This window comes from Pieris brassicae, chromosome 8, assembly GCF_905147105.1.
Source record: "Pieris brassicae chromosome 8, ilPieBrab1.1, whole genome shotgun sequence".
NCBI classification, from domain to species: domain Eukaryota; kingdom Metazoa; phylum Arthropoda; class Insecta; order Lepidoptera; family Pieridae; genus Pieris; species Pieris brassicae.
In genome coordinates, this window is record NC_059672.1 from 12,315,627 (window position 1) to 12,342,395 (window position 26,769).

General features: G+C 33.1%; 1 protein-coding gene across 1 annotated transcript in view; it reads left to right on the plus strand.

Annotated features, from left to right (window-relative positions):
• Positions 1-22,668, plus strand: part of LOC123713156 (G-protein coupled receptor dmsr-1-like) — a 40,804-nt gene extending 18,136 nt beyond the window's left edge. The window contains exons 3-7 of the mRNA XM_045666697.1: positions 12,558-12,716; positions 14,586-14,722; positions 14,980-15,082; positions 16,556-17,136; positions 20,344-22,668. Coding sequence (XP_045522653.1) covers positions 12,558-12,716; positions 14,586-14,722; positions 14,980-15,082; positions 16,556-17,136; positions 20,344-20,365 — 1,002 coding nt within the window. The 3' untranslated portion in view covers positions 20,366-22,668. The remainder of the gene's footprint in view (positions 1-12,557; positions 12,717-14,585; positions 14,723-14,979; positions 15,083-16,555; positions 17,137-20,343) is intronic.
• The last annotated feature ends 4,101 nt before the right edge of the window (positions 22,669-26,769 follow it).

Consider the following 26,769-nt stretch of genomic DNA (forward strand, 5'->3'; position numbering starts at 1 on the left):
GATGCAGATATCTGAGGCCCAGACCTAAAAGGTTGTAGCGCCATTGATTTATTTATTTTTAATTTCATAATTGTTAAATAAGTTACCTTTGCACTTATCAGCTCTAAGGCTTAGTCAAACATTGTAATGTTTGTTTGTAATAGACCAGAGGTCCGACCAGCGAACAATTTTTTTTTATGTGGCTTAATGTTTACTCGTCTTAAAAAGTGACAAACATTATTAGATTTTTTATCTATCAACCACTGTGGGTTCTCGGGGTTCCACAGAATAAGATTTAAGTTAAATTAAAAAAATGTTAATGTAAATGAGTTCATATACGTTTTAGATATGCAATATCATTCGTGGAAGTGATAAGTTATCTAATGAATGTTGAACTTAATTGTTTGCATAGTTTGATACTGATTTGTTATAATCTAGATAGTTAATCAGCCTTGGAACTTTCTAGTTTAGCTAACGTACTTTCAAAGTTCGTGGCTGTATGAAGTTGGAAATAAGAAGTATCCGAAGAACAATTTTTAAGCAAAAAATTTCTAGAAATTTAATTTAATATTTCTGCTACACTGCTTAAGGTACTTAATGTTTCGTCCTTGTCACTGAAAAATAAACGTGACTAAGTATTTATTTAAATAAATTAAGATTTCGATTCGCACCTCACATGGCGCAGATCTTGACTGGCTACAGGGCTTTTGGATACTATTTACACATACTCAAATTGAAAACAAGCCCCGTGTGTGACTGTGACAACAGAACCGACCGAATAGTGGTTCATTTACTTGTTGACTATGCGACAATTGAAAGGGTCACTGCGATCTGGAGCTCGAGGCTGGCATGAGGGTATCCCGGGATGGGCTATCCGACATGTTGCTTAAGCACTGATCGCGGCTGGAAAAATTCTGCGGCAAGATTGTCAAACATGTCACTGACATTAACACGAGAGGTAACGCGGGTAGCGCTGGGCAGTGGGCTCCGACTCGCCCATAAATATCATGACGATATTTTCGGAGTAGTTGTCGCCCGGGCTAGGCGGGAGACGCCAACCCTTTAGGTTAATAATGTTCCTTTTAAAAAAAGGGGAGACTTCGACACTCCCCTCCTGCTTATCTACCCGGTCACTTATCTGCCTGACTCCGTACCCGATAGGCAAGGATGTAGGACCCCTACATCCATGTTTATAAAAAGAAGTATTTATTTTGCAAGACTTTTTGAAGTTATACTTCTTTTGGCGCGCTAGGGAAAAAAACTGACACCCTGAAGTTAGCATAGTCAACATATTAAAATATAAAATATCAATTTTTTTTATATTTAAATAAACTTTATTAAACTAAAAATGCGTTATAAAAAAACTTTGAATGCATTAAATACCTTTTTCTATTTTTAGTGTGGTTTTATCTACAAACGAATAATGAGTATAACGCGAAAGTTATTTTTTTTTATTTTTTATTATGTTATGTCAAAGATGTATAACTTCTAACGCGTGTACATAAGTACACACACATGTTTTTAACGTATTATTGACTAAAAGTAATTACATGTCACAGCGTTCACTAACACTTCAACTTTAACATTTATTTTGCATCAAATTCATGCAGAGAAAGCTTTTAAAAATAAGAACGGGACATCTTGACTAAACGTAGGCATACATATTTAATTTCGCATACATAATTGCTAGTTATTCTCTTCTATAAGGGACGCAGCCATGGCGGCTTATATTTAATGAGACTATTCCCAAGAGATACTCGTATTTTAGTGCACAAGTGTGTCCAAAGGCTCTCTCTATCCCGTACTGTGTTGGAATGCATGTTAGCGAACGAGGGAGTCAGTGAAAAAATTAATGAAATGTTTAACTACATATTATATAGTAGGTATCAGAAGCTGATACTGTCAATTAAACTAAATCTTATAAAAGCTACACAACAAAGATGGTACCTATTTAAAATATTTACCGCCCACAATGTTTAAGCCGCCTTTGCAGTGACCCATTTGTTTTGTAGTTTCACAGGACTACTATTTCAGAATTTATCAATTCTAAATATAATTTCCATTCTATTTAGTACGAAAGTTTCTCGCAATATTGAAAAAAATATTTATTTTTGAAAATTTACACGTCTAAAGTGTTCCTACTTAATATTCCAAAGTAAGACCCTAGGACCTTAGTGCATTGTCATAACATAGAGGTAATATTATGGGACAGTTTGTAAATTAATTCTGATCTCGCGTATAATATACGTGTTATTGAGTAGCAACTGTAGGGGTTTGACTGTTCTGATGAGTAAATCCTCGATTAGTTTGACCACTGACTGGCGGTCACAGTTATTTGCACTATACATTTATATCCTTTTCACCTCTCAGTCGTTTTTTCGCTGTGACCGAGATTAGTTATGTTATTGGTGCATGAGCACGTCCTAACTCTAATATATAATAAAGTAGTGATTTGTGAAAACCCAATATGAATTAAAAAGTGATGAGATACCTAATATTTGTAGTAGCTTAAGAACCTAGTTGTTAAAACACCAATAAACTATAGCTATATTTTTATATAAATTAATTGTGAATTGATGTTTGTTTAACAGCAAATAGAATTTTCTTAGACTAAACTAAACCGTTAAGTGTTAACCGTTTAAGTGAGGCGCCGCAAAAAGGTGTAAAAACCTTCCCGGAAGTCTCAGAGAACCTTAATATTTTATTTGCTCCAAAAGTGAATTTTATTCTAAAGACGATTACGACACAAAATAATTTCTATACACAAAATAATCTTCGTACAAGCAGAATAAAGTAGATCGAATCATCCGTTATAATAAGTTATCCTATTATATTGTGTAAGATAATCTTACGAAGGAAATGACGGTAAAAGTTTACAGCAACCATTTTAATACGGATAGCTTAATTCTGGAGCTTCTAATTTCCAAATATCTGAACATCAATATTTGCATACCTGCCCACCGTGTATAATACGACATGACGGTACACTAAATCGTGTTTATAAATCTTTCTTATTGCCGCCATTACCGAACTTTATTGAGACAATAATGGAGAAATGTAATTTATAAAACAACTATAATTTTCACTATCTAATGACGTAAATTAATGATATGTTTTTTTTATCTCTTATTATTTATATAATAACTATCTAACAAGCATCTTTTTTTGTAATACCAGTGTAATATTACAAATATTTTTGTATATAAATAAAAACTAATTTAAAAACTGAATATTTGTAATTACCACTGTTTTATTTGACTATAGTATTGATTTGAAAAAACTTTCGCGTATATAACGCGAGGGGTTAACAAGTAACTTCAATAGTAATGCGATTTCAATCAGGAAATTCCTGTGACATCAACGTCACAGCTATTGAAATAACTATAATGAGTTAACTTTTGATTGAAATCACTATTGAAGTTACGTTGAGCAGTGTTGGGCTTTAGCGTGCGACTCTCATCCCCGAGGTCGTAGGTTTCATCTCCGGCTGTGCACCAATGGACTTTCTATGCATTTCCAATTCGGTCGAATGGTGAAGGAAAACATCTTGCGGAAATGGGCTTGCCCAAAAGTCGATGACGTGTGTCGCGCACAGGGGGCCGATCACCTAGTTGCCTATTATATTGACAAATGATCATGAAACAGATACAGAAATCTGAGGCCAAGACTTAAAAAGGTTGTACCGCCATTTATTTTATTGAAGTTACGTGGTAAGCATGCTAGAACCTGTTAAATTTTATGTAATAAATACGTATTTTGTGTTGAGTAATATTAAATTATAATAATTCTAACAAAGCTTTGTAAATTTTGTTTTATAAAGTGTTGTCGACGTATCATATTAATTTGCAACAAAAGAATACCTCACTGAAGATTGTTAATTGAATGGAAAGTTAAAATGAAACAAGTTTTAATTAACAAAGATTTATGTTACGAAATCTCTGAGTTCCTGTAAATATATAATTTTATTGTGAAGAAATATTAAACCTGAGTGTTTACTCGTACATTATTTTTTAACGTTCAAAAGACTGGTAAGTTGGACTGACAGTTGGAAAGACTGGACGTAAGTTATGTATCTCAAAAGTTTTAAATCGAAAGAAGAGACTACATAGGAACTGTTTTGTCTGTGTTTGTTAAACCTTCTATACGCACATTGTACGTAACATTTGGTATGGTCTTAGCCTCTTTTTCATACTTCCACGACTCATTTATTACCAAGTTTATTTGTTCTACGAGTTCCCAATATAACGTAGTACGTATGCTCATTGTACCACTACAACCATCAGAGGCAGAGTCGTAGCGCTAAGTGAGACTTCCCATTTGTCAATATTGTATTTTGATATACAGGAATATAAGGTCTTGCTAAGTTTCTGAGTATCACCTTAAATCTGTATGAGATTGCGCTCGTTAATCTTAAAGGCCATGGACCAATAGATGCTTTATTTATGCATTTAACGTTCGTAAGGTGAAGATAGTGTTTAGATAGTAGGTCAACACATGTCGGACCCTTGCTTCACCAACTATAAAAATACTAACAGTCGCAGAAATTTAAAGAAAACACTTTTGCAACGGATTGAAGCTATGTATTATAAACTTATAATTATTTTACATAATTTGAAATTTTTCTGACGTTTCGCGTGCTGTACAGCGTGCGTGGTAACGGTGAATAATTATTAGTTTATAATAATACATAGCTTCAATCCGTTGAAAAATAGTTTTCTTCAAATGTGTAAAAGTTATATTAATAAAAGACAATACTAGTTGCAGAAATGTGTCTCATAAATATACGGTTCATTGAGATACGATTTATACATAAATAATCATGAATATTTTATTTGCCAAGCAAGTATCAGATTGATTATTTGTAAAAAAACCGCACGATCAACCGTATAAAAAAATGATCTGATTGTTATATAACTATCATGATGCCATAATAATAAGAACAGTTAAGATTTTTTTAGTTGTCGTTAAAACTTAGGGTATACTCTCCGGCTAAAGGCATCATATCATTATATATACAAGAGGGGTTTCCTTTTTATGACTACCAACTTTACTCTCAATGTCAGGGATTTTAAAGATGAAATACTTGTACGCTCCATTGAAAACTGGTTTTATCCCAACGGATTGAGTTTTGAGTAATTGGATGTTTTTACTCTTAAAAATATTCATAAATTTATAAGACTGGAGCTTGATGGAAGCTTTTCATTACTGTTTTATATATAAGTAATAAAGTACATTAATGTAATAAGGACTGATCAGATATAAAGGTTTATTTATTAAAAGAAAACAATTTTTTACCGGATTAAAGCTATTTGTATTATTAGAAACTTATAATTATTTACATAAATTTAAATTTTTCTGACGTTTCGCGTGCTGTACAGCGTGCGTGGTAACGGTGACTTATAAGTTTATAATAATACAAGTAGCTTTAATTCGGTTAAAAAATTGTTTTCTTTCAATGTGTAAAAGCTATGTTAACCATACTATAGTTTATTTATTATCTTTCTTTTTCTTCGTAGTACTCATTACGTCGTGCCTCTCTAGAAAATTGCCTAACTGGTACGTCGACCTGCTGCCTCCACACCGCTCTATCCTCAGCTTGTCTCAGGGCGAGACCCATAATTGTCTTAATTTTGTCAGACCTACGGGAAGGGAGGTGATCGAGCCCGACTTCTCCTACAATCTCTCCTCCTCCTCGGCTCTCTCCTGGAATTATGTAGCTAAAACCCCGATAGTTGAGTGTGTGGTGGTTTTTAGTTGGTTGAGGACATATTTATTAAAATTAAGTAGAAAAAAATTACTCTTAAACGTCTAACTGAAATTTTGAGATATAACATAATATTTACAACAAAATATTCTATACATATTTTTGTATTTCTTAAACCTTAACAAAGGCACAGACCCATTTCTTTAGTTATATTTTATTTATCTATAAATAGTTGCCCTTAGGAATAAGTAGGTGAACAAGACATTAGTTTCATTAGATACAATTTTCACACCAGTGGTTACGTTTTTATTAAGTCCTGGAATTTATTTCAGTTGGGACATTTAGTATACTGTTATGGTCAAGCATATAGTTACATCGTATGACCTAATTATGTGGGTAACACTGAAAATGTTTAGAACTGGCTAGTTTGATACACTGCTAATGAAAACTTTTTTGAATTTCAAATTTAGAATTTTCAATTTCTCTTTGGTAACCTAATGTAGTATATTGCATACATTTGTCATTTTTTTTTAAATTGGTGGCAAATCTAAAACTCTTGTTACACGTGAAAAGAAATTAACCTATAACTTTCGTGGTGGTCTTACTCAACAACAAAGCTATGATAGGCTGCGATTAGCATTTCTTAATGAAACCCCATCTCGTGCCACTATTAACAATTTGTTTAACGAGTTTAAGCGTGAACGTAGCCATCTCAATGATGATCCGCGTGAGGGACGTCCTTTAACAGCGACTACTGACAATACCATCAGTGCTGTGCGACGCATGATGAAGGAAGATAAGAGAGTGACCTACGAGCAAATACGGGCAAGCCTAGGCATTGGTATGAGTCAAGTTCAAAAAATATTACACGAAGATTTAGGCGTCATGAAGATTTGTACCAGATGGATTCCCCATAATTTAATCGACAATCAGAAACACCTTCGCATGGGCTGGTGTCGGCAAATGTTAGATAAGTTCAACGGTGGTGACTCAAATGCTGTAACGTCACAGGTGACGAAAGCTGGATATATTGCTACAAATCCTAAACACAATCAGCTCAGTGGGTGTTTCCTTTAAAGGATCGGCCAACTAAGGTAAAAAAAGGAAGAAGTCAAGGAAAAAAGATAATTGCCTCATTCGTAGGATAGGTCATTAGCGACATTTGTGCTAGAAGGTGAAAGGACAGTTACTGCAGACTGGTATGTCAATCGCTGTCTTCCTGTTGTCTTGGAAAAAATTCGACAGAAGCGCCCTCAAAGCAGGATCCTCCTTCACCACGACAATACTTCAGCATAAGTTGCAAATTTGCCTACGGAATGTAAATGCGTTTTATAGTTATTTACTATGCAACTATTTTATTGCTGCATATTGCTCTCTTTTCATCACAGCGTAAACAGAATTCGGCAGGAGAGTTCTTTGACTTAAACCGTGTTATTCAGAGTAATGCATATAAAACAAGGTTATAAAAAACATTATCGAATAAAATTACTTGTAAACGATTTGTATCATTGTAATAATTTATCTAAAAATTCATAATTAAACATATTGTTTTTCATATATCTGTCACGTGACACAAAATGGTCACAGATTTTTCTAATATAGTCTTGGAGTTAATTTTCGTTGCTGACGAAATGTATACATGTAATTTAAGAATTGTGCACGTAAAAATTTTGAAGTCTACGTTTTCTCAGACATGATACATCATACGGCTGGTACCCGCCGCTATCTTGTAGTTTATAACAGGCAATATTTAATAGAATCAAAACAAAATGTTTAGGATCTATAGTTATATATAAACTGTAAAGATTTCAAGTCAAGCTCAAATAGCCCATTCGACTGATCTAACAGCACGGATACAATTCACACGAATACTTGTGTTACTAATTTTTAGTTCTAATTACGCCAAATGAGCGCTGAGGGCTGCGTGGCATCCAAAATATGTTACTCATCTATTAGGTAATCAATTTCACATATTATTCGTGATAAGGATACTGATAGCTTTTGTGGTTAAAGCACGTATTGAAATATACAAATTTACATATGACAATATATGTCCTAATTACAAACCTCAGCATATTGAGGAATTGTATAACTTTTATGAAACTCCAAAGTTGTAATGAAAACGTTGATCATATTTAATGATGAAATATGCTTTTTGTAATAAAAAATAATAAATAAATACGGTTCATTAAGAGACATCGCGAAGTCTTTTGGAGTTGTCCACGGTCTATATAAGGTAATTACTGCAGTTTAATAAGTCAGTGGATCCGTTGCCGACCTTTAAGAGAGGGTAACGCTACCTGCATGTCCATCCTCTTGGATCTAGGGAGACCTATACTGGGAGTCGATTTCACAATTCGCGAAAATACAGTAAAGCGATCAGTGGAACTGTCGTGACCGCTTAGTTATAAGAATTTTTATATTATCAAAGGTCTTACTTATTTCAGTTTGAAAAAAAACTTTCATTCATAATCAGCCGTGTCTCCCGCATTGTTTCTCAGGAATAAAAATTCAGCTAAAACACAGCGAAATGGCCGCAAATAAACTATGGTAAAATGTAAATACGATTATGTATATTCGTCAATAGATCCTTTCAATATAATTAGATATAATAGATTTACAACAATTTAATTTTGCTGCATTTCTCATAAAGTTCTGGCTCAACACAATGCCTACACTACAAACTAGATTAAAAAAGTATTTTCAAGATTAAAAACCGCGATAAACATTTCATTATAGGCTTTAATATAAACAGTTTAATCCCAGGATTTTCTTTGCGGAAAAGTCATCGTTGAATTAATTGCATATAACCAGTGAAAGAGATACTTCTGTTCTCTGCTGCTATTGCTGTTGTAGCAAAATCAAGAATCCTGAAAATTTAATGAAAGTTCTAAGTTTTCCAGATATAAAATTTTATTTTTTACAATATATTAACTCCATTACTAACTTATTGCCTAACATTGTGAGATATACATTTTACACTACAACAACGATGTTGTTTATTATTAAAAACAATTATCTATATTTGTCCTTTATCACTTTTAAAATGTTTTAACAATATAGTTTATATAATACGAGTATATTTTTTTTCCAATACACAAATATTGATAAACCAAGTACTTCTCTAATGTGTATTACAATTTGTATAACAAAAAAATATTGATGTTTTCTAATTGCGGTTGTGAATGCGGTAGATTTATGTATTATTAAATCATGCAATTTCCATACAACCATCGAAAGCTCTGCTACGGCGGCGTCTAGTCGCATTGGCGTCTGGCATAAGCAATTTTCAAGAATAATCTTGATATTTATAATAATTATGGATAGATATACATTTATTGTGGGTGCAACGACGTTTCCGGGGTTCAACTGACAGTGTATATTTTTTATATATATTGTAACTTATAAAGTATTTGAAAAACTGTTGTCATACATTTCCAAACTTGATTTAAATTTGACGTAATCTAATCTACAGAAGGCTAGGAACTCGTGTCTGAATCCTACCAAGTCTAGTCTAGTCCTTATTAAGATTTTTACATTCAATACTTTTTTCAGTAATTTAATTTAATTATAATCAATAATAAAATACGTTTCTTTATTAAGAAAGGGATGTATACAATATGGATATTAAGTACATAAATGAGTATATAATTGAATAGCATTATGTAATCAATTATAATTTAGTTGTATAAGGTGTTTGTGATAGCGCGTGGAAGCCTACGCAAAGTTTTCGTTGTTTATATCAGTTCCAAGAGGAAAATGTCGCGAGGGCGTAATTAAAATTAATGAGAATTGACAGAGAGTCAACAAAATTTTGCTTACGGCATTTTTTTAATGAAATCAATTTATCTCCGATGTTAACTAAATAACAATACTTTTGTTAGCCAATATTTATCAACGGCTTAATTTTTTATTATTATGACGTGTATTTTTTCTATTTACGCGTTATTTCTCCATCTTCGAACCACATTCTGTTACAGAATCAATATTATTCTTATATTTTCAGATTAAGATTAGCAGTATCAATATTTTTTTTAATTATCTCCAGGAATTAAGAAAATGTAATATATTAAAAGAACCCTTATAGTATTTACAAGGGTATTAAAAATATATTTTCTGTTTTTTTAAACCGTTACATATTACTACTTGATACATACTTTATTTTGTACTACGCACTGGCATCCGTGACCCGTAAACCTTTGAAAAATTATTTTTTTATACAAAAATTGTAATATGCTTTCGGCAACTTTTTTGTAGGCTCAAGCTATATAAAGCTCATCTTTCATTTTAAAAGCAGCGTTAGAAAGAAACGTTTTCGTTTGACTATTTTTTCTCTGACTTCCAAATCCGACTACCAAGAAAAGTATTTTAAATTGTTAGGTTTATGAATAACGTGGCTTTGTATTGGTAAAATAATTCTTAAAATTCAGTAGATACAGAGATTTATTACACTCTAAAACCTCATAAACTTTTCGTCTTATAATATTAGTATAGATAATGTGCCGCAAATCCAGTGAAATACCCAATAAATAGGCTCTTTTACGAATTTAAGTGAAAAATCCGTTGTATGTTTTCTAAAACGAAATTTTCTTTTAAAAGCACGTTTCATTTAACCTTGTTTTATCAAGCTTACCTAGAGCTTACTGTATTTATTTTAAAAACCGCTAATAAATATTAATTCACAAAGTTTTGGTTTCGTCTTATGGTAGCAGAGTGACTCATCTTTAAGGTCCGTCTCGTCTTTTTTTATAGAACCCTACAAACGGGCAGGAGGCTCACCTGATGTTAAGTGATACCGCCATGGGCACTCTCAATGCCAGAGGGCGAGTACGTTGCTGGCGTTTTAAAAGTTGGTACTCCATTTTCTTGAAGGATCCTAAGAGTTGGTTGGGAAATACATTAGTGGGAAGCTGGTTCCACATAGTAGTGGTGCGCGACTGTCGAGGAAATACGGGTGTAATTTCATATTATTCCTCGACGTCCGCTGATGAACCTCAGCTTGTATTCATCCGAACAACTCTCTATGGTAAATGCTGTAGAAGATGCAGAGAGACCCCACGCAATGCCAAAGCAGCAAGCCGCTCGGAGACTGAACTTGTCGTCGACGATACGAATTGCTTTTCGTTGATAACGGTCAACCAGAAGCTGGTACTGGGAAGCTCCCGCCCAGAGGTGAGAACATTACTCCATGTGTGGCAAAATTTGCGCTTTATAGAGTTATAAGCCCAGAGTAAAGTATCATCGAGCCTTGCTGAGCATACCAAGCTTCTTAGAGCCTAATTTAGCCTTTTCTTACAAATGACCGCGAATCGTCATTCAACATGTTAACACCCAGTATTCCGATGCTAGCTGAGGCTTTAAAGAGACTGTTTTAGAATTTCTAATCTTGTAAAGAAATGACAAAGCAAACGAAAGGTTGGAATTTTAAGGATAAGATTTTAATCAAAAGGTTTTATCGTTTGCTGGTAAATCCAAGCTTTGTACCAGTATTTACTTGAATCCCAAGCAATTATTATTAATAAGTGAAAACGACATGGATTAGCATTACACCTGGATGTAGACGTATTGACAACACTAACCAAATATTAGGTACAGTAAGACAAACAGTTTTGACAGTTCAGTCACGTATTCGTCAAGTTAACAGAGTTCTTAGCAACGAACTTAGCACTTACTTTCGTCGAGTATTCGATACGATTTATATAATACGATAACTAAATTTTAGACAACTCGAACTCCACAGTTTAAAATACGCCCAAAAGAACAGGTCACACACCACAAAAAAATCCACAAAACAATCTTTTTTATTAAGATATTCGATTTTACGTATTATTCCTGTATAAGGTGAACGAAAGATTTACCATGACAGAGAATCTTGGACCACGGCAGTGCGCCGGCCAAGTCGAGCAAAAAAGCGGCAAGGCTATTTTGACCCCCTTTAACTTCATTGTTTATAATATTAGAAAATTATTTAAAAAAATATTTACCTCATAAAAGATTTGTAATATTGATATAGTCAAAATAAAATGTTGTTAGGTTAGCTCAATACGTAATAAATTAAGAAATAAGGTCCCTATAAATGGACTGTTTATTCCAATGATGTATGTGTATGACATACATTAATTCAGTTTCTAATTAAGTAATTAAACATTCCTAGTTGGCAGTGATTAAAATAACGTATTGTGATATAATAGAACACGCAATTTAAATCAGAAATTCATGGAACAACGTGTTACAGATTATTGGTATTATTTTATCAATGGATAACAATGTTGTAGGATTTTGAAGTAGGATTATGTGAGCCAATAAGCCTGGTTAATTACATACTGAAGATATTGCTTTGCATTTATTACAATGTTGGTAAGTGTTAACGGGCTTACAATAAAGCCGGTTTATATACAATCAATTGTTTATAATATACAATTTACATGTTTTTTCTTATTACTCGTCAAATTTCCTTCTACCATTGATCGGAACTTCTTCTCGAATAAAGGCCTCCTCCAGCTCTTTTCAAACCTCTCTATCTATAGCTCTTTCTCCATTCCTTTATTGTGATCGTTTCTATAATCTTCTAACCAAATTTTCCTATGGCACCATCTACGTCTTGTCACGCCCATTGTAAGACGTCTATAACTTTTGTTTTTGTAGTATTGTTTTATATAATTATTAAGAACTTGACTAATACTCATGTGAATGAAAACATCGTAAGGAAACCGGCATGTCTTAAACAAAAGGTCACATACAAAAGGATCACCTACTTATCTATGAAATAAAAATGATCAAAAAATGCTAAGATCTATTTTGTGGCGTCATGGCATTCTTTCGATATGGAAATATTGTTTATATTCATTAATTATCGAATATATTATTTTTCTAGGTTTGTACAATTGGCGTGCTGGCAAATACAATGAACGTAGCAGTTCTTACCCGACGAGATATGGCCGCAGCGCCAATCAATCGTCTACTGAAGTGGCTGGCGGTTGCTGACGTTTTTGTGATGCTGGAATATGTCCCATTCTCCATATATAAATACCTGGTAATTAGAGCTTTTAGTTTTGTGTAATGTTAATAAGGGCGAATTGTGACTATTTCATTTTGATTATGAAACACTCTTTATATTTTTAACAATAATTTATTGGGACCTAGGAACCACACACACATACACTCAGTGTGCGTGTACTACGACGGAGTCGGAGGTAGTTTTCGTTGTGATTTCAGATGTACGATTATATAATAATAAAAATTATTATACATATTCCAACACACAAATATTAGGTCCTTACATATGAAATTGGCGTTTTGCATGGGAAAGTCGAATATTTTTAAATATAATATATTTAATTAATCAAAGTATGAACCATTGTTTTCTATGCAATTTTGCCATCTCATAGGTAGTTAATTGATCCCTTTACTAAAAAAAACAGTCGGACGGGAATCAATAAAATCTGTGAAGGTGATTTGGACTGCCCCATCAGAGTTAAATTTTTTCCCTTGCAAGAAGTTATCCAAATTTCGAAAAAAATGGCAATCTGTTGGAGCAAGGTCCGGGGAGTACGGAGGATGTCTTAGACATTCCAATTGAAGCTCTTCTAATTTGGTAGCCGTCTGTTGTGCAGTGTGTGGTCTAGCGTTGTCGTGAAGTAGCAGTGGCGTGGAGCGATTCACCAGACTAGGTGGTTTAGCCGATAGCTTTTCCATCATGGTTTGCAATTGCTGACAATAGACATCAGCCGTAATAGTCTGGCCCGATTTGAGAAAACTGCAATGAACAATACCGGCACTAGTCCACCAAACGCTTACAAGTAAGTTTTTTGGGGTTAATTTTCGCTTGGGGCAGGATTTGGCTGGCTGGCCAGGATCCAACCATTGCGCTGAGCGCTTCCGATTATCGTAAAGAATGCATTTTTCATCACAGGTATTGATTCGGTTTAAAATACCCTCATTATTGTGCCGGTTCAGTAATGTAACGCAGCAGTCGACGCGCGTTTGCCGGTTTGCTTCAGTCAATTCGTGAGGTACCCACCTTTCAAGCTTTTTAATCTTCCCAATTTGCTTCAATTAAAACAGTTTTATCACTAACACGGCAGCCTGCAGCTAACTCGGACGTGGTTTGCGATGGATCCGCTTCCACAATAGCCTTCAATACTTCATTATCAACTTGGGTCTCAGGTCGTCCACGGGCCTTGTTCTGCAGGTCGAAATTTCCAGAACGAAAACGTTGGAACCAAAAACGACTGTGTTTTCTTTTGCAACATGACCGCCATACACATCATTCACCCTTCGAGTCGTTTCCGCAGCACTAGTGCCACGGCGGAACTCGTACTCGTAAATAATGCGATACTTTAAGTTTTCCATTTTGTAAAATGAGTGACGCAAACAGAAAAAAAAACAGAAGAAAAAAACAAATGAATGACGGTCATCGAAGCACAACTACATGAGTAAATAGCTGTACAAATTTGAATTTTGAATTCCTTACCAAAGAGGAGAACATATACGTACGAAATACGCCAATTTCATATGTAAGGACCTAATATACAGTAATTATAATCTTCTTAACCTACATAGTAATAATAATAATTAAAACTGGATAAATAGAAAATTAAAACAAATTTAAAGTTTGGTCCCTGTGGCAGTGTACTTTTCCAGGCAGCAATTTTTTTGCTATATTGTGATTATTATATATTATTCGTCGAAGGAAAGGACCAGTTCTTGGGATACCGTTACTTTCTACCAGCCAATTTAAATATATAATTAACAATATACATTATTGTTTAAAAATTAGAATTCTCTTGTTTTTATCTTATTCTTGCTTGTTGTGTGTTTTTGTTAACTGAATTCATTTTGTGTAAAAAATTAGAACACGAAGTCACGCGTTACATAGCCGTAAATCGTATTTTTTTTTCAGCTTCTTCCGGAAACACTGGACTTTTCATATTCCTGGGCGATGTATCTGCTGTTCCATATGCATTTTGCGCAGATATTGCATACAGCCTCGATTTGCCTCACATTATCGTTAGCTATATGGAGATATATTGCGATAAAGTAAGTGCCGAGGCTACCATCAATAGACATTAAATTTTAATAATGACAAAACACCTATAATCTATAATTATTTAAAAGTAGATTAAACGTACCAAATAACCTTTCATGTGATATTTAATAATTATTTTTCATATAATCAATCAAATTCAAAAAAAAATATATTGAAAACAATTTAGCAATTGGACAAGAATAATAAACTTTACATAAACATAATTGATGTAAAAAAAACCCAACTAAAATGACTTATCTTTTTCTAGATACTCAGATCGGAGTCACATCCTATGCACCGAGAGGCGCTGCAGTATCGCAATACTGAGCAGTTTCATTCTGCCACCTATATTATGCATACCAACATTCATGGTAAGCCTTCAAATCTCCATTTCTTTGATCTAGGCCAGCTGAAGTGAGAAAGTTTTAATTAAAATAGCTGTAGTTGAGATGATAAAGTTCCTGTTTACTCAAGGGCTCTTGTTCTAAATTAATAACTGCTAACGTTGCATAGTTGTATAGAGATTTATGATTTATGTCCCTTTCAAGTTGAAATATATGGCGTATAGTAATGTCCAGCGTCTAAGCGTTTTAAAGGCTTTTAGCCGCGCAACACCTGTGTAAGGATCCTGCCTGTCGTAATATTTGAGAACCAATTCGAAAGCCTGTAACGCACTTCTGGAATTGTAAGTGTCTACGGGCAGCGGAATCACTTAACATCAGGTGACTCCTACTCGCTGGCCACCTGTTCTATTAAAAAAGTTTACTAATACGCTGACCAAGGTTTGGGGAACCAAAAAAATCATATTCAAATTACTTGAAACGGTCTGTCGTTTTAATTTAGAGGATTTTCATTAAATTATATAATTTTAACAAACCGCGTAACAAACATATGCGAAAAAACTATTTGAATTTTGTATTACATACATGAGTTTATTTTGAATAAATAACGACAGTTTTAAAAGTTGGAAGCAAATAGATTGCAATGTTTAATGTGCTTTATTTGAACTTTCTGGAGTCGTATTGAGAACCGAAATTATATAGGTGCCTTCCGAGTACTTGAGCAATCTCATTTTAAGATGGGCGACCGTGCAGTGAACCGAAAAGGCTCTTATTTTGTTTGTTTTTACTTTGTTTTTAGACAATATTGTGGATAAAAGACGACCTAGGGAATGAAAAGCGAAAGACGTAACGATATCGTTCCGTAACATTGTCATTGATCAACAGCATATTTAGTCTTATACGGGATGATATGCGACATGATTTGTTATGTTATTACTTACGTACGTTATACTAATTTAAACTCAAACTTTTATCTGGCGTAGTATGTTTTACTTTACCACCTTTGAGGCGTGATAATCATTTATCTGTGTCCTTGATGAAAGAAGATAGCAATTTGTGTACAGAATCAGAGATTGACATTGGTCAATCGGTGCGAATCTTAACTCTAAGATCGCTTAGGATTAAGAGTCGCACGAAAAATTACTGGACCTTACCAAAGGTGCTCTTGTTGTGATAAATACAGTCAAAACCGTTTACGACCACATCGTTTAGAACAATATACCGGTGATATTGACCAAAATCAAAAGTCCCAGCTGAATTCTATTATATTAGGTACTTAATAACAACGTCATCGGCTGTTACGACTATCGGTTTTTACGACCAAATATGAGTAGTCCTTTCGATGTCGTTTTAATATATTATTTCTCTATATTGGCGAGGTATGCAGAAATCATATTAATGACTCATTTGGAATAATTAAGCTTATAAATTACAATTGTATGGTCTTATCATTTACACAAAATGCTTGCCTGTTTTGAATACAATGTACATTCTTTGTTACAGGTATTTGACATTCATACACAAAATGTTAGTGACACTCGGGGACGCCCTGAATTAGCATATCACGTAGATTCGAACAACCAAGGTAGCCTTTACCAATTAAACTTCTGGGTCCACTCCGTGTTAATCAAACTGCTGCCATGTTCGATTCTAACAATTATAAGCCTTTGGCTTATTCGAGCATTGTATAGTGCTAATCAACATCAAAAGAATTTAAGAAACTACAGCTCATGTCCCGCCGCCGAGAAAATGGTAAAGCGGCAACATAAAGCTGACAAAAGGACTGATAGAACTACAAAGATGCTGCTCGCAGTCCTACTTCTCTTCCTAGTGACGGAGCTTCCGCAAGGGATTTTGGGGCTGATGAGCGGGTTGCTGGGGTCATGTTTCTTTAAACGTTGCTATGGACTGTTTGGGGAGTTAATGGATTTCCTGGCATTACTGAATGGAGCGATAAACTTCATCTTGTATTGCTCGATGTCACGTCAGTTCAGACAGACGTTTCGGCAGCTATTATTGCAAAAACACTTTGCTAGATTCCTTCCAGCCACCGCCTCGCATTCGGATTCGCATAACCAGAACACGTATGTATTAACTTATTATACTTACTTATTTTCGTACATGTATTGTAATTACGAATTTAAAGGAACAATATTATTTGGTTTTAATAACACGTTTGTTGCGTATTTATATAAAAATATATGTGTAATAAAAGTTAAGTCAATTAATAAAATACTAAAAGATTTTAAGTCATATCGTCGTTATACATTAAGTTATGAAACATAGTATGCATTCTATAAATCACATTTTAAAGAAAGTTAATTAGCTCTTTGAATAAAAACATCTTCATTAACCTTCAAATGATTCATAATTTCATTTTTGAATGAAGCAGAACTAATTAGGAACTTAAAGCGAAGTAATAAGAAAACAGTTACGTCGGTCATCTACAATTTGCAATTTATATAAGGTGATGACAATGCGTTTAATCACCACTGTTTACACATAATTTAATTTGAATGTAAAAAAACTGTTACAACAAAACTAATCTGTTTACAGTATATATATCAGGAATGTATTCCATAGCAACATTCACTTAATGATTACAATGTAACATTTCCTTCCCGTTAAAAACGGATCACAGCGCAGCGTCAACTCAATTTGTCAGATTCGTTAGCTGTGGTACTCTGTAGCTGTCAAACGCGATTCCAATTCCGTGTACATTTACAATTTCAGTTTTAATGTAGTAATTCCATATTTGCAACATTAACAAATAATATTACATTAGAAATAATAATATAACTCGATAATGTAGTATACAGTAGATATTTTCTAAATAAAATAGGGCATGGAGATCCCATGACGCTCTTTGGGAGAGTTTTTCAATTACACAGAAAATCATACACGTCAAACTTTTTGAGAATTCTATTGATTAGTGACGTCATATTTATTCGAATCCGTTTTGATATTGATTTTGACTTTGTTAGAGGATCTTCTAATGATAACTCAATGTTAATCATTGGGTATCTAAATCAATTTTACAGATACTTCTGTAGTTAATAATATGAATGTAATTCACTAAAATTGTGGTAATAAAACGTGTATGTATCAGTTAAAATTGTAATAAATATTACTTAAGAAAACAGTTTTTTTAATCTTATAGAGCAGGTTGAGTGTAGGTAGTTTTGAGATATTTTTTCTCTCAACAGGTACACAGTAAAGATAAAAAGGTAACTACAGCCGAGCAACACTAATATTGAGTAACTATGTGAGTAAATTTTACGTCCCATTTACCAACATAGACACATAATTCCAAAAATAAAATAAATTAAATATATTTTTACTATTTAAAAAATTGCATCAATGATGATATGGGGTGTTACAGACGATAGAACGATTAGTAATTGACAACTAATTGTTTACACGTGTGCTGCCCTTTGATATCCTTACAGGTAGTTAGAAGCTTGAGCTTGAAATGTTCACCAATAAGGAAAGTAAATGGTAGTATTGTTAGTAGTTATTATTTTCTCTTAGGAAAATAATAACTACTAACAAATGCAAGCTAAATAGTAAAAAAAATAGAATTTTTTAACCTAAATAATTGTTGTTATTTTTCATTATTATATTAATTAAATAAATATTTCCTTATTCAAATAGTAGAATGCATTGTTTCTCGAATACAACGGCGTGTCTATCTTGGTTTCTGGTCCAAATTATTTAGAAGCTTGCAAACTTGCCTAGTTGTTATCGTGTTACACAAAGTAGATAATATTATTACGTAGTTTCTCGAGTTTTATTAAGATTGAATTAGTATAGTACATTAGCACCGAGTTCTGCAACAACAACTGCAAAATATACGCAATATAAGGGTTAAAATCTTTTATATAAATACAAATTGATTATGCTATTATTAATATATATGTATTCTAGAAGTTATTAATAAGTATCTAAAAAATAATGCAATGATATAATATTTTTACAATTATTATTCGTCTTATGAGCTTGCCTAATACAATACATATACAATATTAGATAATAATAATATATGTATTTTTTTTTATAATTGGACGTTTAATTTCCAATTATGACAAAAAATGTATAATATACAGCTTAGATTTTTTTTACATTTTATAATTTTTTTTTATCTTGTTATCTAATATATCTTATATTCTACCTACCTTCAATACCGATTGAAATCCCTTCACGGGTAAATATCTCCTCCAGCTTTTTCCATAAATCCAAAAATTTCATAAAGCATTGTATGTATAATAATACTATAAAGTTAATTGTTTATTGAAGCTACCGTTAATTTCAGTATTTGTTCTCGTGTATGTGGTCTAATTTTAATGAGAAATAAACATCTTAAATCATAGGTTGTATATATAATATAGGTTGCATTTTATAGGAGGTGATTTGGGGGACCACTGAACTGATTTTAAACAAATGGAGGCATAAAAAATAGATAGATATCCGCTAGAAGCAAAATAGTTTCTTGTTTATGTTGTAATAATATCTACTTTAAGAATAGAGGTATAAGTCATTAAATCTAATTTATGAGAAGGGATCCAAATTGCGCAGCTCAAACAGCCATTTGTTTATGGTCCCTTTTTTTACATTATGAAATTTCTAACAAAGAAACTAGTAATAAGACGCCGAAAGTGGCCGAATAACAAACGTGTTTAAGATCGTTAGGGGAATATGGTACAGTATTACTTTTCTCGAAGCCTTCTGGACAGTTTTGATGTAATATGATGAATGCCGACTTTTTCTATGCTCTTCATTGAAAATGATTTATCAATACGATGAGAAGTTATGAGTAACTATGAAAAGATTTATGTTATGTTTTATTAACACCACAAATATGAACATATAAAGAAACCAGAAGATGTAAAGGGGGGAATGTAACTACTAAGAACAGTTTCTTCTAGACATTAGGAAATAAATCATAAAAAATTACCACTAATATCAAAACAAAGATATTTCCTGGCCTCCGAAACGAAAAGCTTCAAACGGTCCCTGTGACACTACCAATTTCCTGGCTTTCAGCTGCAGAAGGTCCTAATCCACTGTGTCAATCGGGGCTTAAGCAATAGAAGTAGCATAATTTATTTCTGGTAAAATCTACTAATCTAACAAGTCTGCACGGCTAGTCAGAGAATTCCACAATATTATATTATTCGTTAAAACTCAACACGCATTAAATGTATATGTGTTTCTATATATAATAAAGTTAACAGGCTCTGTTTTCAAAAATATGTTTTCCATTTTTAAAATTCACTTTTATTTTGTTTCAGTATCAAGACATCCGTGCCTTGAGGGCGGGCGGCACAAGGCAATGTTCCCGTAGTTTGTGAACATTACCTGTGAATTAGGATCAAATACTCGGACATGGTGAAATGTGAGATTATTTTAGAACATAATATAAGTTTTGTGCATTTATATTTCGTACATTTTAACATGTAAACGCTTTGAGATATAAACATTACAATTTCAAATTGTCGTTGGAACACGCTATTGTATAGCTGAAATGCCTTTATGGCATAATAAAATTTTAATACACCATATTGAGGGTACTATATAATTTTTTCAATGTGTAGATTAGAACTAGTATACGAAAAGCTACTAAAAGCTAGACTTTATGATACAATAAATTAAGTCGTGTATCTGGAATGTTTCGTTGTGTATAAGTTGACTAGTATATACACGTATATAGTGTAAATAAGCACGTAATCGTTTGACGATTTAACCTAAGTATATATTCAAGTGAAAAAAAGGGCAAATGTATACACACCATAATAAGCGTTATTGTTGTATACTTTTAAACGCGAAACAAAGACTTAATCATATGCCTAGAACAAACGAGAAGTCGCACGAAACTATCAGCCAATCTTCTTAATCGTTAACTATATTATTATAAGTTTAATAAGAATTTGTGACTTGACTATGATCTCGCAATAATGTGTAATAATTTATATTAATTTTATCTTTTTATTTATGACCTACCAATGCTTGCTAAAACCTACCTAAAATCCTTAGAAGACACTTTTGCTTATAGGTAGAACTTGCCGAAGCCATTAAGGCTCGTTATCGCCGGTAATAACTTTAGTAACAAGTCTGCGTCGGTACTCTGTAACTTTTGTAAGGTTATTGAATGCAATTTCGATATAGTTTTTCAAAATCTGTAGCGCGGATGTCGCCTTTCGAATGCGCGGTACAAACACTCAAAAATTAGGTCGGTATTACTATTGCAATTGATTGTTTCAGAATACTGGTAATATAATCAATTCGCGTTGACTACTTTAAATAAATCGTCTTAATCGTCAAAAGGCTTTTGTTATATAAAATAGACAGGTAATAATTAATACTTATATATTCCCCTAATTTTGACATTCACCTGTAATTGCTATGGCTAGGTGTAAAGAGAGACCAACATGATCTAGATTTTGCACTGAAGAATGTTACCGTGACCTTTATGACGAATCACTTAACTCTTAAGACCTGGGTCTCTCGACGTGTTTGTATGCAAAGTTCGATGTAGTTCTCTCAATATCTGTGGCTTTGACGTCGTAACCTTCGCGGATCGTTCGGCACAAAAACTCATTATTAAGATCGGAATCGGTATTGAAGGTTTCAGAACTAAGGAGCGTATATACTAAAAGCAGATATATCATCGGACATAAATCTATAGCACAAATAATACTTGAATTTAATGTATACGATAGAATTAGAAGCGGAGACCTGAACTTACAAATTTAAAAAAAATAATTTCTAAATGATTGAAGAATACTTGATAAAAATATAGAGAAGTTTCTGTTAACAGATACCTAAAGAATACACAAAAAAGGCAAGAAATCAGCATGAATTATAAATTATTCACACCTGTGGTGCATAAAATAACTTTATTAAAACCGGGTATACAAATACAATATTACAGTATATAGTTACGTATAAGTACGGCAAAACACTTAAAGCTTATGGTGACGTCGTCACACCGCCGAGCCATGTCAATTGAAAGGTTTGTGAATCATTCATAAATGTTGCTTTAATTTGTACGCATTATATGGTATTTAGTTTAATCTAAAATTCTATTTTATAAATTCAAACTCAAACTTGAATGTTGCGACATATTATTAAGAGCCAGTTAATTTATTTATGATTTTATTGTCTCCAACAAATTGTATATTGACGAATATCATAACTATAATTTCTACAAAGGCGTCACAGATTACATTAAGTTTAGAAATATGACATTGAAATTTGACAATTGTTAACTAACCACATATTATACAATCCTGTAGTTGCTTCTTACTTATATTAAATCTAGTCTTTGTATATTCATAATTCAGACTGCTGTATCAGAACTGTGAAAGTATTTTTTTACAACCAAGTTGAATTCGTTAAATCCGAGAATCAAGCGTTATCGGAAAAATATAAATGTACTTTGTTGTATTTGATATTAATTGTCAACGATGTTAGAAACTTAAGGTAATAGCATATATTATAATAATATGCTTTATGTGTTTTCTAATATAAATAATTTTATACGTAAAGGATTGGGGTGAAATTTGGCTTGATAATGGACTAGTCAACATTATTTATAAGTTTTATGTATATTTATTATTCAACGAATACGTAATTTATTGTATGTGTATAAATCAAATGTATTTCAATAAAGGTTTTTTAATCGGCTTTTGTGATATATTTAAGATTTAAAATAATTTAATTACACTTGACTACATTAATCTAAAACAATTCTCCATGTAGGCGATAGCAAACTAAAATCTATCTAGATAATATTAGTTTTATGAAAAGAAAATATATTTTTTTACAATCTACAAAAATTAGGTTAACGTGTAAGATAATTGGTGCATAATATAACTACTATTATGTTAATAACTCTCCAAATTAATAAAATTAAAAAAAAACCCGTCAACAAAAACCCACAAATCTCTACATAAATAAGCATATTTTAAATAACATATAATACAATATACATGAGGTGTTCATTTATTCTGTTTTCTGCATTCTATTTTGTACACGAAAAATGCTTCTAGTTTTAAAAATTTACAAGCTAAAACATTGTTTGATGTCAAAGTGAAATCAAAAAATAGCCACCCCGTTATGCTAATTCAACAGAAGCGTATTTTATTTCGTTACTTTTGATCATAACCCATTCGCTCTGAAACTGTAATAAATATTCATGAATCATAATCTCCTAGTTAAATACATTTGACTTAATTCTTCAGTCATGAACTATGTATAATGAAGTGCAATAAACTCATCATCTCATAAACAATTAAGCAAATATTTAGATGGATATTATTAACTCGTTTCACGTAGACACTATTATGTCTCGTTGTCATGGGTTCTACAGATGTCGGTCGTAGCATCTCCTTAAAAGTTTACCTGCTACGACGTAGAGAGCTTTTGCAACAAAGATTTTTATTCAACCATTGAAATAGAGATACGAAAGTTGATATTTTTATGACTGCAACCAAACTGCAAACTGCTTGCCGCTGTAGTCGAAGATATATTATGTCTGTTGTCTTGCCTTAGTGTTTATAACATGAATAATATAGTTTACGTAACATAACATTTGGTGAAATGTGAAGATGGCCTTACTTAAGGATGTTGCTATGGTAATATTCTTAAGAAGGAGGCACGATGACGGGGCCATCTGTATCGATTAATTTCTGATGGTATGTTGTAATCTTGTATGAAAATAAAAATGCATGTTTACAAATTTTTAACGAGTATATTTATTGTTTAAACGCAGGAATATTATATAAAATTTGCACTTTTGTTCCTGAAGCTATTAAGAAATAGTCCATGCAGTGCATTGTAATAACAATACAGTAGAACATTGCATTACCATTCTACAGTTGCCGTGCGACCGCAATCACGTAGAAATTGCCCTAACAGCGGGGTCAATTAAAGAAATTGTCCGAATGCACTTAGCAATTGTTTAGAGTTGGCGACGCGCCCACCGCCATTGACCTTCAGGCTTGATCGTTGTAAAACTTCCAACGCTTGCAACTTCGACTTTTGGATTATATCGAGGTAATCTCTGGTTGAAATTCTTTTATGTGGACGCCTCTTTGTTTCAAAATAGATGATGCGTGGGTTGTATAAATCAATAAGTTAAGATAATGAGTGTTTTTCTAATTATTCGCAAGAACTACAAATATAAAATAAATTTCTATAACTTTCAATTATTAAGCTTACCTCTATTTGAGTGCTTTCAGCAAGCGTGGTCAGCGAGACCCTGTCACGTCACGTATCAAAACTATTTGATATTATGATTACATAAAATTTTCTATTTAAAGAAATTAATGTTTTCACAGCCACACGACGATGGGACGGTTATACCTAGGTAACACTGCAAATGTTTAGAAAATGAAAAATCGCTTAATGTAGAAAGTTGCCAATACTTTTATTGTCTTTCGTCCCTCTCTAGACATCATCGCATTCGATGGAACCACTGAGAAAAGCAGTGGGCCTATTCTTCCTTAGAGGGTCTCTTCTATAGCTTTTGCGTACCGCTTTCACCGCATCTTCATTCATACCAGTCTGCAGTAACTATCATTCTATCTTCGAGCGCAACTGTCGCGAAATCACCTTGCCGACCAAAGAATGAGGCAATCATCTTCTTTCCTTCACTTCTTCGTTTCTTTACCTTAGTTACCTTACCTATGTTATCTTCAGTAGTCGCTGCGAAAGGACGCCCCTCACGCGGATCATCATTGAGATTGCTACGTCCACGCTGAAACTCGTTAAACCAATTGTAAATACTGGCACGAGATGGGGCTTCATTAAGAAATGCTAATCGCAGCCTACCATAGCTTTGTTGTTGAGTAAGCCCTTAACGAACCAATTAACAAAAATAAATGATAAATGCAATGCAATGCAATTTTCTATATTAGGTTACCAAAGAGTTCTAAAATTGAAATGCAAAAAAGTTTTCATTAGCAATGTTTCTAATTGGACAGTTCTAAACATTTTCAGTGTTACCCAGGTATCTATATAACTCAGTCCAGATATAAATTCTATTACAAATGAAAATGCATTTAATGAAGTAATGTAATATTATTAAAATGTATATTTATTAAATTCTCGACACAAAATATTCTATTTGAAATGACCACCTTTGGCTTTTATACAGGCCTTATCTGTGGATTTACACACTGCTTTCAAGGGAAATTTCACCACTGCTTACTCCAAAGATTTTTCAATGTCGCCGTGTCGTTTAGAGCAGGCCATATCCTCTATAACTGACTATAATTTGAAGTCAAAAGGGTTAAGGTCTGGGCTAGATGAGGGCCAGTCTTCAGCTCTTATAATGTCCGGGACGTTGGATTCGAGCCAGGCTTGGGTAGTTCGTGCCTTGTGATCTGGTGCAAAATCCTGCTGGAAAGTACACGGTATGTTTTAAAAAAGTGTGTTGCTGAGAGATTTCACAACATAATCCAAGACTGTATCTTGATACACTTTTCCTGAGGTTTTCACTCCTTTTTACAAAAATATAGACTCTTTGACAAGACACACCCCACCAAACCAGCACTGACGCATGACGCTGATCACGTTGTACCTTTCCAACCACTTGAGCACTGGACTTCATTAGAGATGTGTGCGTACTTTATCATTTTGTAGTGTTCAATCGAGAATTTTTTTTCAAAGGATATTTCTTCGTTTTTTATTCGGTCCAGTCTTTTTAATTGTAAATATTGATTCAGGGTATGTCCTGTATAACGACGAAAAGCACCGAGCTTCAGGTCTTGTTTTATAATACGTAACAGAGTCCTATCGGGAATGCGATACGATTTTTTGCTTTCTAATGGGTGCGTCAACGAATTCTGGCTTATACAGCCTTTGTAGTTCACTTCAGTTAACACCCCATTCCATATTGTAATTTGATAATGAAGACGAAAAAATATGTAAGATGTTTTTAAAATAATATACGTGTTCCAAATTCAAAATGAATTAAGAAGTGGAGCAAAAGAAAAGTTTTTATGTACAGACTAGTTACATTGTTTGTCCATGTCCCTTCAATTTTCCGTCAATTGATACAGCAGACACAGAAGACCCTACCTACTTAAAATACTGGAAAATCGAAAAGTTATTTTCCCTCATGCTCCATTGTCAATAAATATATTTTATTTGTTAAGTAAGTGAACCGAGTATAGCAAACTATCTATTGTTTCCGTAATAGTAATAGTGAAGTTGAAAACTTAAATAACTAGTACTAGATATATTTTATAAAAGGTCTTAATGATTGCCCCACAATAGCGCGATTGTGTATATCTAAGAATCTTAGAGTTACAAGAGATTTCTACCTTTGCAATAGATATGCAGTGATTTGTTTGCGAGCTGTGAATTTCCCCACAGACGAATAAATTAGTAGTGCAGCGTCTATGAGAATGCGTCTATGAATTTTTTGAAGTTTGATTGTATCTGTATATTGTATCTCTCTTATGACAATTAAAATTTCAACTTGCATAATAATCGCAAATGGGTCTAAATTCAAACATGACATTGGGAAAGCTTGTACCAGTTCTTGTCATTTAGTGTCAAGTCGTGGTCATTGTGGCATAATAATTTGATTTGATTACAAAGATTAAATATTTGTAGTTTTGTATTTTAAAAAACTTTTGCCATTTAAATACTACATTAGCCCTGAGTAACATTTTTATTCATATATTTATTATCAAATCGTAATTAAA